We start from the raw sequence: 14,913 nt of genomic DNA on the forward strand, positions 1-14,913 counted from the left end.
GGTATAATCATACATTATAATATTTTGGAATAACATGATTCTGCAAAAGCAACTGGACAAACTAAAAATGTAGAACAAATACTGTATATGTCCTTCAGCACTTCCCCAAATGCTACTGTTAATAAGGTTGTTGCCTTTTACAAATGATGACTCATCCAGTCAAACATTTAGTACCTGAGGTATAACTAGAATTGTAGGGCCTATAATTTATGCTCTTGCACTTTTCTTCCTTTCTAGAAAAGCATTGTTAAATCATTATTAGATATGACATTTCTTTAGGGTAGTGAAAAGTAAGAAACTAATGCTATATGCCATACAAAACCAATTTTTCCAACTAATTTATTAATTTCTAATGGAATTTAAATGAATAAACAAATAGTGCCCCAAGCTTTCTTTCCTTAAAACATTATTTTTTTAACCACTGAAGGAAGGATGAAACAGGGAGTCAGTCCTCAATTCAAAGAAGAAATCCTTAAGGAGAATAGATACAGGGGTTATCACTATTGGCTGGTTCTACTCACTGTCTGAACTGTCACTGGTGCTGAAAGTTCTACAACGACGACGCTTCATTTTGTAGCATCCTGGGAAAGAGAACAACACTGAATGAAACGGTCAAAACACACACACACACACACACACACACACACACACCAAAAGACAATCAACACTTTCCTCCAGATCCCAAGCAGCAGCAGCAGCAGCAGCAGCAGGCCAATCATACAAATCAAATGATTTTTGCCAAGAACATTCTCCAAGGATCTGGAGTGAAGAGAGAAGAATACACCAAACTCTCTAACACAGTGTGTGTCAAAGATGGGGTGAGGACAGACATTAGCCTTAGGAGGAAGTCCATGCAGCAGAGGATGACTAGCACAGGATTGGCCACATGACCATGTCCATCCAAACAGAGGGGGCAGGCATGGGGCCCTCACAAGCCAGGAGAGCAGAAAGGGAAAAGGCAGTAGCAAAGGCAGAACTGTCAGGAGCCAGGGCTGAAAGGCATGGGGCATGACTGGCTGAAGAAAGAATGAGTGAGGTATGGCCCATCTTGAAGAGCACAGCCACCCTGTTCTTCTGCCTGCCTTTTCTCCCTCTGTCTCGCTTATCCCCCAAACAACTAGCCAAATTTAAAGTCACACCTGCTTATGTACTGCAAGGAATGTTATGGAAAGCTCTATATTGTTCAAATACATGATGCTTTTGACTAAAATTTCAATTGGGACAAGTGTCTTTCCTTGTGTGTGTAGCCAATGGCAGATAAAAAAGTGGCCCCATCTTCCTGGAAACACTGCAGCACCAGAATGTAGGAAAAAAGGAGGCACAGGTACACTAAGGCACAAAGGGAGTGCTCAAAATATAAACTAGAAACGACAGTCATATAGTCAGTAACTGACATGCTACCGTGTTTCCCTGAAAATAAGACATCCTCCGAAAATAAGACCTAGCGCATGGAAAGATAAGACATCCCCTGAAAATAAGACCTAGCGCAACTTTGGGAGAAAAAAATTAATATAAGACACTGTCTTATTTTCGGGGAAACAGGGTCTTAGGGGCCACAGTACACAAAATGCTTCCAGGCCAATCATGATTCCACAAGGGATAATGGTCATGGCTACTGCCTTTGAGCCACTCAGGATCTACTAGGGAAACGGATTGCTCACAAGGCCACTGTAAGCAATTAGGAGTAACGGGAACAAAACTACCTGTTATAAAGCTAACAGAGTTCCACTCCTGGCATGACAATGTGAAGAGCTACATTGACCCAATCCTCGGGGAAACCGGTGAGAATAATGTTAAAACAAACAAAAAGCCCCCCACCCATTTAAAATCTAAGCTCATACAGCAAATGGAGAAGCATTTATCAAAGGAAACCTACTAAAACTCAGTAAGAGTCTATAGCAGTGGTCGGCAAACTCATTAGTCAACAGAGCCAAATTTCAACAGATTGAAATTTCTTTTGAAAGTCAAGTTTTTTAAACTTCAACTTCTAACGCCATTTCTTCAAAATAGACTCGCCCAGGCTGTGGTATTTTGTGGAAGAGCCACACTCAAGAGGCCAAAGAGCCGCATGTGGCTTGCGAGCCGCAGTTTGCTGACCACTGGTCTATAGGATTTGGGCCTAGGCCCATTCCCTTTATCCTCCATCCCGGCACAGATGTCAGTCACACCAGACTGGTACATCTAAGAACACAGCTCCCTTTGCCCAGCTCCCAGCTGCAAGGCTTTCTTCCTGGGAGGACATTGGCATTTCTCATCCTGTCCCAGCTACCTGTTGCTAAGGCTAAGTTCCAGAAGAGTGTGGCTGAGAGGTGAGGGCTCTCTTCTCGGTGGCCCCCACTCCTGGGATGGAGGCCATGCCTTGGGTATGGTAGAGGCAAACCTAGGAGGCCTGGGGATGCCACGCAGAGGGAAGTACACAATTGTCCCCAACCCCCTGTACTAGAGCTGTGGCTCAGAGATTTTTGTCTAGTGGGGGAAGCAGGTCATAGAATAGAGAGCTCCAAATCTCCCCCCAGAGGTGGTTACTTCATTTGTAACGGAGTGGGGAAAAGTTGTTCATGTGTACATTGGCTAGCATGCTGGACAGAATCAGGGAAATGCAGATTTGGAAGGAACCCTTCTGAGTTCTGAAGAAATCTCAAACACTGATCTTGGGAACTATCCCTTCAAAGGAGCCCTAATTTGAATGGACTAGTTTGTGGAGCAATTTATGCCCCTGGGCTTTATTAAAAACAACAGAGCAATCAGCCAGCAATTAGTGACAAGGTAATAGCTGGGTGTGGTCAGGGAGAGAGAGAGAAAAAAAAATACTACCACTGCAGGGTAGCTGTGGGCACACCAAAGGCTGTACTTTTAAGAACCAACAAGACTCACACTGCAGGGCAAAAGGGAGGAGTAAATAGACTTCAATAAAAATAATCCGATAGTCACTAAAGTAAAGAAGGAAATAATAATAAAGAGCCCAGGGAGGGGGGGGGTGCCAATATCTAGAGTTACTACATTAAACTATCTAAAAAGTCCAGTTCCCAACAAAAAATGAGATATGAAAATAGGAAAGTATGACCTATACACTAGCCAAAAAACAAGTGACAGAAAATGCTTGTGAGAACAAACACGTCAGATTTAATAGCAAAGACTTCAAATTAATCATATAAATATGTTCAGAGAACTACAAAAAACAAAACAAAAAACAAACACGATTAAAGAAATAAAGGAGGGAAAAAAAGAAATAAAGGAAGGTAACTAGCTGGCGTGACTTATTGGTGAGCGTTGACCTATGAATCAGGAGGTCATGTTCAATTCCCCATCAGGGCACATGCCTGGGTTGTGGGCTCCATCCCGAGTGTGGAGCGTGCAGGAGGCAGTTGATCAATGATTCTCATCATTGATGTTTCTCTTGCTCCCTCTCCCTTCCTCTCTGAAATCAATAAAAATATTAAAATTTTTTTTTATCAGACAGAGTTCAAAATAATGGTGGCCAAGATGCTCAACAGCTGCAATGTTGCCTCTTATAAGCCCAGTTCCTCTGCATGACCTTCCAGGCCTAGAGTATTCTGGCTCCAATCTGTCAGGCCTCATCAGTTGTTGCTTTTCTGCCTCCTGCACATGCTCTGCCCTGGGTGAGTCCATGAACACACCATCTTGTTTCATACTTGCCAATCTTGGCACGGGGCTCTTCTGTCTATATTCCCTTCCTGTTTATCTTGGCCAGCCCCTCTCCCTCCCCCATCCGGTCCTACCAATTTGTGGGATCTCCTCAATGAAGCCCCCTGGGTGCCCCTCTCACACAATCATTCACTCTTTCACTTTCTGCCCAGATCTGACCGTTAGAAAGTAACCGACTTGCACTATAAACATTCTTTACACGGTCAGTCCTGCCGCTAGACGACAAACTTCTTGAAAGCTGGGACTATGTCACATTCACCTCTTCCACCTCCAGGTCTTACTACCGAGTTCTGCACAGAATAAGCATCGGAAGAGTAATAGACGCCACGGTGCACCACCTGTCTCTTGTACCCAGGAAGGTAGGACCCATCTCCCTGCACCTACCTGTTGGAGCCAATGGCTCACAGCTGTCCCTCTCCTAAGGCTTAAGCGCTGGAGGCCTGTCAGGGAGGTTACGCACTGCCTTCTCCCAGGGACAGCCAGGACCCAATAACTGTCCTACAGCCCTCCAAGCCAAACAGGCTAACACTAGCCTTCCCTAAGAGGGTATCCTTCCTCTTCCCCACCCTTCTGTCCTCACTTCCCGATGGGTTTCTCCTCAGAGCGCTCCCTCAGTGTGCCATGTTTCCGGTTCTGCTTCTAGGCACCCCTCCTTAAGCCAACATGTTAATCTTCAGAAAGTGGCATGTTTTCAAAGTAGAGAGTTTTCATTACGCAAAATTATAAATAAGTACAGTGTAATCTCGGAGTAACTTCATGATGTGCCTTAATGTCTCACATTTGGATGTACAATACTGTTCAGCTGCTTATTTTCTAGTTCTGTGTTCAGGGTATAGACATCATAAAGGCATTCTTTCCTTCCTTACCTCCAAAAGTGAGTTTTGGCAGAAATGAACTGTGCATCAGACCTCGCTTTGCACCCTTGGGGACAGTAATTTGATGGCAGTTTTCAGATCTCATTCCCACTATAACCTCAATCAAAATGACTAACAGCAGGCTGATTGACTTTAACTTTGATTGTAAGCCAGGCAAACACATATGCATAAAGGAGATGCCTTCCTTGGGTGAAACTCTTTTCTCCTTTTTAAAAATACATTTTTTATTGATGTCAGAGAGGAAGGGAGAGGGGGAGAGAGAGAGAAACATCATTGATGAGAGGGAATCATCGGTTGCCTCCTGCACGCCCCCCACTGGAGATTGAACCTGCAACCCGAGCATGTGCCCGTAACCGGATCCAAACCCTGGCCCCTTCAGCCCACAGGCCAACACTCTATCCACTGAGCCACACCGGCCAGGGCTGAAACTCTCTTTTAAAGGAGCACTGCCTGGAATCCGACTCAATGGGGTTATTTGGAATCGAAGGCTGCACTTTGGTGGCTACTTGACTGTCCAGTAATATTCCCACAGAAGAGAGGCAGGCAAGGAAAAGTGATTAAGTCCAACCCAGCCCTTTTCTCCCCCCGCCCCCCTAGAAGCCCAGGAGACACACTGCTGCAATGCAGCGCCAATGCAAGAGCCCGCGCACTGCTCTCCGCGGGGCCAGGCAGCAGCTGAAAATAACGTAAGGCTCTGCTTTAAACATATGTATGCCCTTTGACCCGGGAGTTCTTCCAACATTCATCTCTGAAAATAAAGCCGAAACACAGAACATAACTTAGGAACAAAAATGCCCATGGTAACTCCATAATAAAAATAACAAATGAAACCTAGCTATCGAACAAAGGAGAAATAATGGAAGTATATTAATATTATGGTATTTCATTCAATCATTTAAACAGGGTATCCAGGAAAACATTTACGTTAAAACGTTAAGTGGATAAAACAGTATAAAAATTGATTTTATAATGACATTGCATCTATGAAATAAAATATACAGAAAACAGATGAAGGCCATAAACCAATTTACTAACATCAGTTACATTAGAGACATTGAAGTGATGGGTTTCTGGGGGATAAAAACATTCTCAATTTTTTCTCTCCTCCACATTTCTACAGTACACATATAGAACTACAATTAGAAAAAATACTTCTACGGTTTCTAGGTATTTGTCCTCCTCACCACCCACAAATGATGCAGCTGACCTGAAAATGCTCAAACTATCAAAGTAGCAGTCACTGTCATTCAAGATGGGCATTCATCAGAGCAAAATCAATCAATCAATCAATCAATCAATCAACCAATAAATCAGAAAAGCACAATACAATCTGCACAAAATCTGCAGTTCAGAAAAGACAAATATCTAAAGCAGTGGTTCCCAACTGAAGGCAACTCTGTCCCCCAGGAGACACGTGACAGTATCTGGAGACATTTCTGGTCTCACGAATGGGAAGGCATCCAGGGGGTAGAGGCCAAGAAGGCTGGCAAACATCCTGCCAGGCACAGGACAGTCCCTTACCAAGCACAGACTTATCTGGCCCAGAATGTGAACACTGCCAAGGTTGAGAAAGCTTGCTCCGAAAGAACGAAGCAGAGATCCATAAGAATCGATTTGCCTTCCGTTCATTCGCCCAATCCAGGGTGAAATCACAGAGGGGCACTCCCCAAAACCCAAAGGCAATTTTATCAGAAAGAAAGCAGGACTTTGAGCAATGCTCGGGGAACTTGGAGAACTCATCAGCCCAAGGAGTGGAACAGAGTGGAAATGTAAACAGGTTCAGGAAGGACAGATACAATCAGCGAGGAGAAATCCAGGATGGTATTTGGAAGTAATCCTTATGTACAGAAGTACCTTGAAGTCTGGCTCCCTGGGATTTCAGGAAAATACCCTTCAGAGCCATTACAGAGACAGACGTCTATGGTCAGACCAGAGCTGCATACTTACAATCTTAAAGGTCACTTCCCGCCATGCGGGCAAAACCCTCCCAGGAACCAGGAATACCAAAGATGTGTTTCTGGAGCTGATGACCTCTGCTTTGGGGTACACAACACTCACCCCCACTCTATACTGAGACCATTCTAGTCCATTATCTAGGCTTTAGTTCAGAATTCACCCCTCTCTGCCAAACAATTCAATGTGCTTCAATATCACAGAATCAACACTTCCCTCCAAGCCTGTTGGCCTCGAATATCTTTCGTCTCCATCACATTTCAGCAGTCCAGGGACTACAGCCTTAAATAGCTACATAGAGGCCGAGTAAACAAAAAATAGCCAGAAAAAAAAAAAGAATGTATCATTCATATTTTACTGCTTTCCTCACCCCTAACCGATAATTTGTCTTTAAAAAGAAGAGCTACCGGAAGTTGGGGTAGATATAATTTCCTGTACTTCCTGAAAGGACACCTTCACCTCGGTCATTTTAAAGTTGTTTTTTAAAATTAAGATACATTACGTGACTCAGTGGTGCCCTGTGATGAGATAAGTGTGGAGGTCAACTCTTTTCCAAAAGTCCGCAAGGAGCATTTAAGAAAAAGGAGAAAATAAGAATTTACCGAGGTAGGCTCCTGCCACTCTGACCAGTATTTCTACGGTGTCCACAGTTATGCCTGCTACCAAGCAGCAGGCTCACTCCCTTTAATATTCAGGCTTGTTAATGAATTATTTGGGAATTTCAAACCCTCTGATGAGCGATCATCTTACATAAGAAGGCCAGGCTGGGAGATGAATTTAAATCAGGGTTTGGCCAACTTTTTCTATAAAAGACCAGATAGTGAATACTTTTGGTCATACGGTCTCTGTTGCAATTACTCATATCTGCTGTGGTGGCATGAAAACAGCCACAAGTAGTACATAGACAAATGAGCATGGCTATGTTCCAATAAAACTTCATTGTACTGAAATTTGAATTTCATAACGTTTTTTACATGTCATGAAATATTACTTTTCATTGATCAACCATTTAAAAAGGTAAAAACCACTCTTAGCTTGAAGACCATACAAATATAGGTGGCAGGCTAGATTGGGCTCCCAGGCCATAGCTGGTCTGAAGTGTAAGAAACCTTTCTTTTAAAAAAAATATTTTATTGATGTCAGAGAGGAAGGGAGCGGAAGAGGGAGATAGAAACATCAATGATGAGAGACAATCACTGATTGGCTGTCTCCTGTGAGCCCCACACTGGGGACTGAGCCCACAACCTGGGCATGTGCCCTCATCAGGAATCGAACCGTGACCTCCTGGTTCATAAGTCAATACTTAGCCACTGAGCCACGCTGGCTGGGCAAGAAACCTTTCTTTTACTGAAAGAAGCAATATTGAAAATTGGAAGCATACAACTGAATTATCACTCTCCTAATACTACCCCTTCCTTCCTAATCTCTCAGCCCACTGTTTGGCTCATACAGATCTTCTGGAAGGTTTCAGCCTGGGTGGTCTATTCTGTAATGTTTTCTGGACAGATTCTAATGGCCTTAGTCCCTTCTGCATTAAAATCTGTTCTATGCCTTTAAGGAAAAAGACCCCAGTTCCAACAACTTTTAAAAATTTAGCAGTATAGAAGTGAAATAAGTCAGTCAGAGAAAGACAAATACCATATGATTTCACTTACATGTAGAATCTAAAGAACAAAATAAATGAACAAACAAAATAAAAATAAAGTCACAGAGAACAGAATGGTGGCTGCTAAGGGGAGGGGGTGGGGGACTGGGTGAAAGAGGTGAGGGACTGAGAAGTACGGATTGGTGGTTACAAAGAAGCATGGGGGTATAAAGTACAGCAGAGTGAATAATTCTGTAATAACTATATAGATGCAAGGCGGTACTGGAAGTATCAGGGTAACGCTTTGACCATTACGCTGTACACCTGAAACCAACACAAAATAATACTGAAAGTAAACTGTAATTGAAAAGTAAAAAATAAAGTACATATATGGAAACTAAAAAAGCATTAAAAATTAGTAGTACCTTTTCTTTTTATTTATTTACACATATTCAACAATTTCAACTGTCTAGATAAATAAGTAGGCTTGGCATGTTAATAAAGAGACATTTTACAAAACATAAACCCTTTTAAGATAAAATACCATTTGCAAATAAGACCTCTTAAGAATAAAGTGAATCAACAAGTATCATTTTTACTGTTTTTTTCCCCCAACAGAAATGAATTTACCAGTTGCTGTGAGTTGCTTCCACTGTGAAATATTTACTCACATGTCTACCTGACTTAAAGTAATCATCAGAATTTATTAAGAGAAAAAAATAACCTGTACCCCAGGTTTTAGTAACAATAACAGGCACGTAAGCCTCACATAGAAGGCCAAAAAAACAGAAACAACCCCAAACTTACTGAGCAAGTTCAAATCCATCGCACACCAACTGTGAGTCCCGTGCTGACAGAGGGCAGGACTGAGCTGGCGACCAGCACTGAGAGGTCAGGCCTCCCTCGGGCCCTCCCACAGGGCTGGGGTCACAGGACCAGGTGCACAGCACGTTGTCGCTATGGCTTGGGTGATCACAGCCTAAAGCTGGTAGCCAACGATGTGTTGCAAACCAATAGAGGGGGGTTTCAGAATTAACACCAAAATCAATCAAGGGGGCGAGGATGTGAGCTGGAGGGGGTGGATCCAGGCTGGGCAAGGCCCATGGCAAAGCGACAGGCAGACTTGATGGCAGCTAGCGCGCAGAGGGAGCGTGGGTACTGACTTGGAGGACAGCAGAAAGTGAGAGGAAAGGAAACGGCTACCAAATTTCCCCAAGAAAAAGGAAAGGGGCGAGGCCATCAATGCCAATACAGGTTACACCCCAAGAAAGCGTGTCTGGCCTCCCCAGCAGACTCTTAGCCCCTATTTCCTACTGGAATCACCCAGGAGCTTGTAAAATCCCAGTGCTCACACTGCACTCCTCACCAATGAAGTCAGGATCTCTCTTGTCAAAGAACCAGCTTTCTGATTGTTTTTCTCTACTGTTTTTGTTTTCAATGACATTAACTTCTTTTCTTTATTATTTATTATCTCCAGCTTGCTTTGAGTTTTACTCTTTCCCTTTACTTTCTTAAAGTAAAAGCCTAGATTATTCATTTGAGACCTTTCATTTATTCCTCATTTAAGCATGTAGTGCTTTAAATTTCCCACTCAGGCTCAGCCAGTGTGGCACAGTGGTTGAGCATTGACCTACGAACCAGGAGGTCATGGTTCAAGTCCCAGTTAGGGCATATGCCTGAGAGAGGGCTCCCTCCCCAGTTGGAGGTGTGCAGGTGGCAGCCAGTTAATAATTCTCTCCTCTCTGAAATAAAAATATATTTTAAAACACTGCCCATTCAGCACTGACTTACCTACATCCTACAAGTTTTGATATGCGGTATTTTCATTTTCATATAGGTCAATGTATTTTTCAAAACGGATTTTAAAGAGGAAGGGAGAGGGGAAAGAGAAACATCAATGTGAGAGAGATACATTAATAGATTGCCTCCCGCATGCGCCGCACCTGACCAGGGATGGAACTACAATCTAGGTATGTGCTCCTGACCAGGAATGAAACCCTAGACATTCTGGTACACAGGACGAGGCTCCAAACAACTGAGCCACACTGGTCAGGGCTCAATGTATTTTTTAAAAATTTCTCTTGAGACTTCCTCCTTGATCCATGGATCAATGAGAAGTGTGTTGTTTAGTTTCCAAGTGTTTGGAGACTTTCCTGTAGTCTGATTTTGATTTCATTATGATCAGATAATATGCTTTCTATGATTTCAATTCTTTATATTTGTTGAGGTTTGTTTTATGGCCTGGGATATAGTCTATCTTGGTTAATGTTACATGTGTGCTTGAAAAGTAAATATACTATGATGTTGTCAAGTGGAGCTTTCTGTGTCAATTAGATCAGTTGATTGGTGGTGGAATTTCTTCTATGTCCTTGCTAATTTTCTATCTACTGGTTCCATCAACTATTAAGAAAGGAGCATTAAAGTTCACAACTATGATTGTGGATTTGTCTATTACTCAATTCAGTTATGTCGAGTTTTACTTCAGGAACTCTGAAGCTCTGTTATTTGATGTATGGACTGACCCTGTGAATGTGAATCATGATGTAGTGCTTGTCTTTGTCCCTGAAGATTTTCTCTGCTCTGATGTCTAGCTTATCTGGTATTAGTGTAGCCACTACAACTTTCTTTTGATATTTGCATGGTATATCCTTTCCCACCTATTTGCTTTTAAGTTACCTATCTCATTACATTTAACTGGACCAGAGTGAAATGTGTCTACTATATCTTATCTGGAACAGGAAGTGTGGTCTGAAATATTTCTGCAATCCTCGCTGAAGTTACACGCACTATCTCAAAAGTTACTTTAAAACAAAATTATTTCAAAAATTACTAGCTATTAAAAAAGTAAGCAAGTGATGCAAAGGGCATTTAATTCATGTTCCTAACGTGTCTGGAAAGTGTCAAACTGAAAAAGAAAAAGGATCAACCTGTGGATGTGTGAGATGTTAACTTAATGCATTCTCCCGGATCAAGGAAGCAAACAGGCTAAGAAATAAATAAAATCTACAGGCCAAGGACCACTGGAAGGCTGCCCCCTACCTGTGGGCCATTAGAAGGGAAGCCAGTTGGTAACAAGGATGGACCAATTTTCCCTTAAAAGATAAATATTACACACCCAGTGCTCCTGCTTTTTCTCAGAGAGTAGAGAGCTGCCTTTTCATACACTTGTATTTTCTAGTTTCCCTATCTGGATTATGGTTCTTTTACCATGCGTTAGCATTTTCCAAAGGTTAACATAGAGAATTTTAAATGCACAACTTGAGAAATCAAACTAATTGATTGGCTATGCCACTTGTCAGTTCTGTAAAAGAAGTGATGGTGAGAGAGTTGGAAAGTACTGACTAAAATGTGGCTTTCAGAGAATGAGTTGAGCTCAGTCACTTACGCTGTTCACCCGCCCCCGTGCCCCAGGGAAGCCAGGTTTGGATACAGACTAGTCATTTGAGACAAAACAGCCAAGGGTTACACCTGAGTTGTTTGTCATGCTAACCGAAGGGATCCCTGGAAGCTCCGAGATGAGGACTAGAGAGCAGAGATGGAAAGGAATGATCTCCTCTTGGCAGGAGGAAAACAAACGTCTACATTAGTGGAAAGCATCCCTATGGGAATAGGAATCACAGAGTAAAGGAAACAGATTTGTCTTCTGTAGCCACTTCTCCTGTCATCTCACTGCTATTTGAATTATCCCAAGGAACAGCGCTTCACAAAAGTGATGGGCAGATGAAGACAAAACTCAAAAAATCTGAATGCAAGACTCGGGGTTCGGTGGGGAAAGTGACTACTTCGTCAGAAATACCTGTGAGCCCAAACCATGGGGTGACTGTCATGGCAATGAGACTTTCCTGGACACCGAGCCTCAATGTAGTTTCTGTAACTCTGAGGACCTGCAGTTTAAATGCAGCCTTCAACATCAAAGGCGCATAAATTAACTTGGCCCATTGATTTGATGAATCTATGGAGAGCTGCCAGGCAAGGCAGGTCAGCCTCACAGAGTAACTTGTTCGTTTCTAACGCTTAAGACTGTGGGCAAACTGCTGAGAACCGAACACAGACTAAAACATCCAAAGACACTCACCAGTGTATCTTTCTACACAACTGACCAGAACACATCTAACTCTATGTTCCAATTCTCAGACAGCTCTAGATAGAGAAATATTTTTCTTTTTAAAAATACTTTTTGTGCCATTTTTATTTTCCTTTCTCTTCCTTTAAAAAACTCTAACTTGATATTAGAGAGAGAAAGGGGGAGAGAGGGAATGGAAGAGGAAGGGACAGAGAGGGGGAGAGAGGGACAGAGAGAGAGAGAGAGAGAGAGAGGAAGGAAGAGAAACACAGAGAAACATTGATGTGAGAGAGAAAAATCAATCAGTTGCCTCTTGCATGCACCCCGGCCAGGAATCGAACCTGCAACTTGGGTATGTGCCCTGACTGGGAATCGAACCCACCATCTTTATGGTGTATAGCAGGACAGTTGTTCTGGCTAACTGAGTCACACCAGCCAAGCCTGAGCCTTCCTTTTTTAAGATTGACATGCATTTTCTTCCTCTAATTCATTCTTTTTTTGAATTAAAAAAAATAATTACAGTTTATATTCAATACTATTTTGTATTAGTTTCAAGTGCACAGCTTGTTGGTCAAACATATACTTTACAAGGTGTTCCCCCTGATATTGCCAGTACCCAGTTGGCACCATACGCAGATGCCCAGATGGTGTGGCTCAGTGGTTGAGCATCCATCTATGAACCAGGAAGTCACGGTTTGAGTCCTGGTCAGGACACACTCCCCGGTGGGGGGCATGCAGGAGGTAGCTGATCAAGGACTCTCTCTCATCATTGATGTTTCTCTCTTCCTCTCCCTTCCTCTCTAAAATCAATAAAAGTGTATTTAAAAAAATAATAGTCATTCTAAAATGATTCTCATTTGGGGTGAATCTATTTACTGCTTGTTCATTTGGACAATGGTCACCATTTTGAACTTTTTGTTTGCAGACTAACCTTGGAAAAAATTAATTTGCTTCCTTCTTCATTTGCCCTCTGTGCACTGAGCTGCTTCTTCCTAGGATTGCCAGTCCCATCCCACCAGCAGGGAGAAAGTTCAGACTTTGACAATAAGCCATCGGCACACTTGGCTCTGGCCCTGAGACTCTTTCTTCGCTCTCCTGCCTGCAACTCTGAATAGGAATCGCATCTTTTCCCGTCTCTGTCCATGGGCAATCCTTGGCTTCACAGTTAGGGACCACTGCCCCCGCTTACTGAGTGTTTTGATCCTCTTATCTACAGAAGTATAATTCCCAGCCACCCCTATCCCTTTTCTGGATGGAGATTCCAGCCTGTCAGTAACTAGAGGCCTGTGACTAAAAATCTCTGCTTACTGTTTGATCTGTTTCTGGTCCAGAGGCTTATTTGTTTCTTGATCACAGATATGTCTACTTTTCCATTTTATCAACGACCACTGTGTTTAGAAAGAAGATAGAAGTTTAAAGTATGAGGTCAGAGCCATCTTGACCAGAAGCCCCTTGGTTTTAACTTTACAAGCACTGCATAAGCTTTTCAAAGCAGGCACCAGCTAGCTGCGGCCCCGAGGCCGAACCTGGCTCACTGCTTGGCTTTGGTCTAGCTCCTGAGCTAAGAATGGCTTTTCTATCTTTAAATGGTTGGGAAAAGCCAAAGTAATATTTTGCGACATGTTAAATCATATACAATTATTTCAGTGTCCAGTTTTATTAGCAGAGAGCCGTGCCTATTAATGTATGCTGCTCCTGGTATCAGCTGCCAGGTAACCAACTGCAATAAACCAACTGCCATGCTATCATCTCCCCAGTCCTCCGGGCCAGGGATTCAGATAAAGCATGGCTAGGGATGGCTTTTCTGCTCCGAGAAGCCGGGGCCCTCCCGCAGCTGGGAAGAACAGCTGGAATTATCTGGAGACTCCTCCGTTTATCTGGCACCTCTGACAGGGATGACTGCGCTCGGCCGAGCCTATCTCTGGAACGCACACATGAGGCCCCCAGCCCGAGCGGCCCCAGGGCAGGCAGCCTCCTCCATGGCAGCCAGGCCCCCAGCATGACTGTCCGCTGAGCAATGCACAGGCTGTCTGCGCTGCAGGACGACGCCTCACCAGTCACGTAGTCCACTCTGCGGCTGAAGCGGTCAACAGGTCCACCCAGACTGAGCGGGAAGGAGACAAGCCCTACCTACCCCCTCCTGAGGGCGGTGTAAGATCTGCAGCTCCATCTAAGTCTCCTTTCACATTCTTTGCGTAGTTTAGCAGCAAGGATCTGGTACTATGGGAGGTACGTTCTTTATCAGAGTATCCAAGACCTGCCCTCCAAATTCAGCTTCACAAAAGGACTGCCATCGAGGCTCTGACTTATCAACAATTTTAATACTTTCCTATTTGTTTCTGATCAGTGTTTAATTTGATTAGTCTTTAACTCTGAACACGCAGAACACACGAGTCTTTAAATGGTAAAGGATTAACTGAAGCCTTTAGGAAGAAGAATCTTAAAATATTTTCTTAAAAAAATTCTCACCCAAGGATAATTTTCCATTGACTTATTGACTTTAGAGACAGTGGAAGGGAGGGAAGAAGGGATATATATATATATATATATATATATATATATATATATATATCCTTCTACATGTACCCTCACCCAGGCTGGGGATCCAACCTGTAACCGAGGTACATGCCCTTGACTGGGAATTGAACCTGTGATCCTTCAGCCTATAGGCCAACACTAACCACTGAGAAACCCAACTAGGGCTATTTGTGTGACATAGGAAAAATGGCCCCCATTCTCCAGCCTTTCCAAATGCCCTTTTAAGGTGACTT

At 43.1% G+C, this 14,913-nt stretch overlaps 1 protein-coding gene across 2 annotated transcripts in view; it reads right to left on the minus strand.

The window, feature by feature from the left end:
• JADE3 (jade family PHD finger 3) overlaps nt 1–14,913 on the minus strand; it is a 76,156-nt gene that overhangs the window by 31,737 nt on the left and 29,506 nt on the right. For both annotated transcript variants that reach the window (XM_045570426.1, XM_045570427.1), the window contains one exon: nt 522–581. In XM_045570426.1, the coding sequence (XP_045426382.1) occupies nt 522–570 (49 nt within the window). In that variant the 5' untranslated portion in view covers nt 571–581. The remainder of the gene's footprint in view (nt 1–521; nt 582–14,913) is intronic.

The sequence above is a fragment of the Pipistrellus kuhlii genome, unplaced genomic scaffold (genome assembly GCF_014108245.1).
Source record: "Pipistrellus kuhlii isolate mPipKuh1 unplaced genomic scaffold, mPipKuh1.p scaffold_m20_p_32, whole genome shotgun sequence".
NCBI lineage: Eukaryota > Metazoa > Chordata > Mammalia > Chiroptera > Vespertilionidae > Pipistrellus > Pipistrellus kuhlii.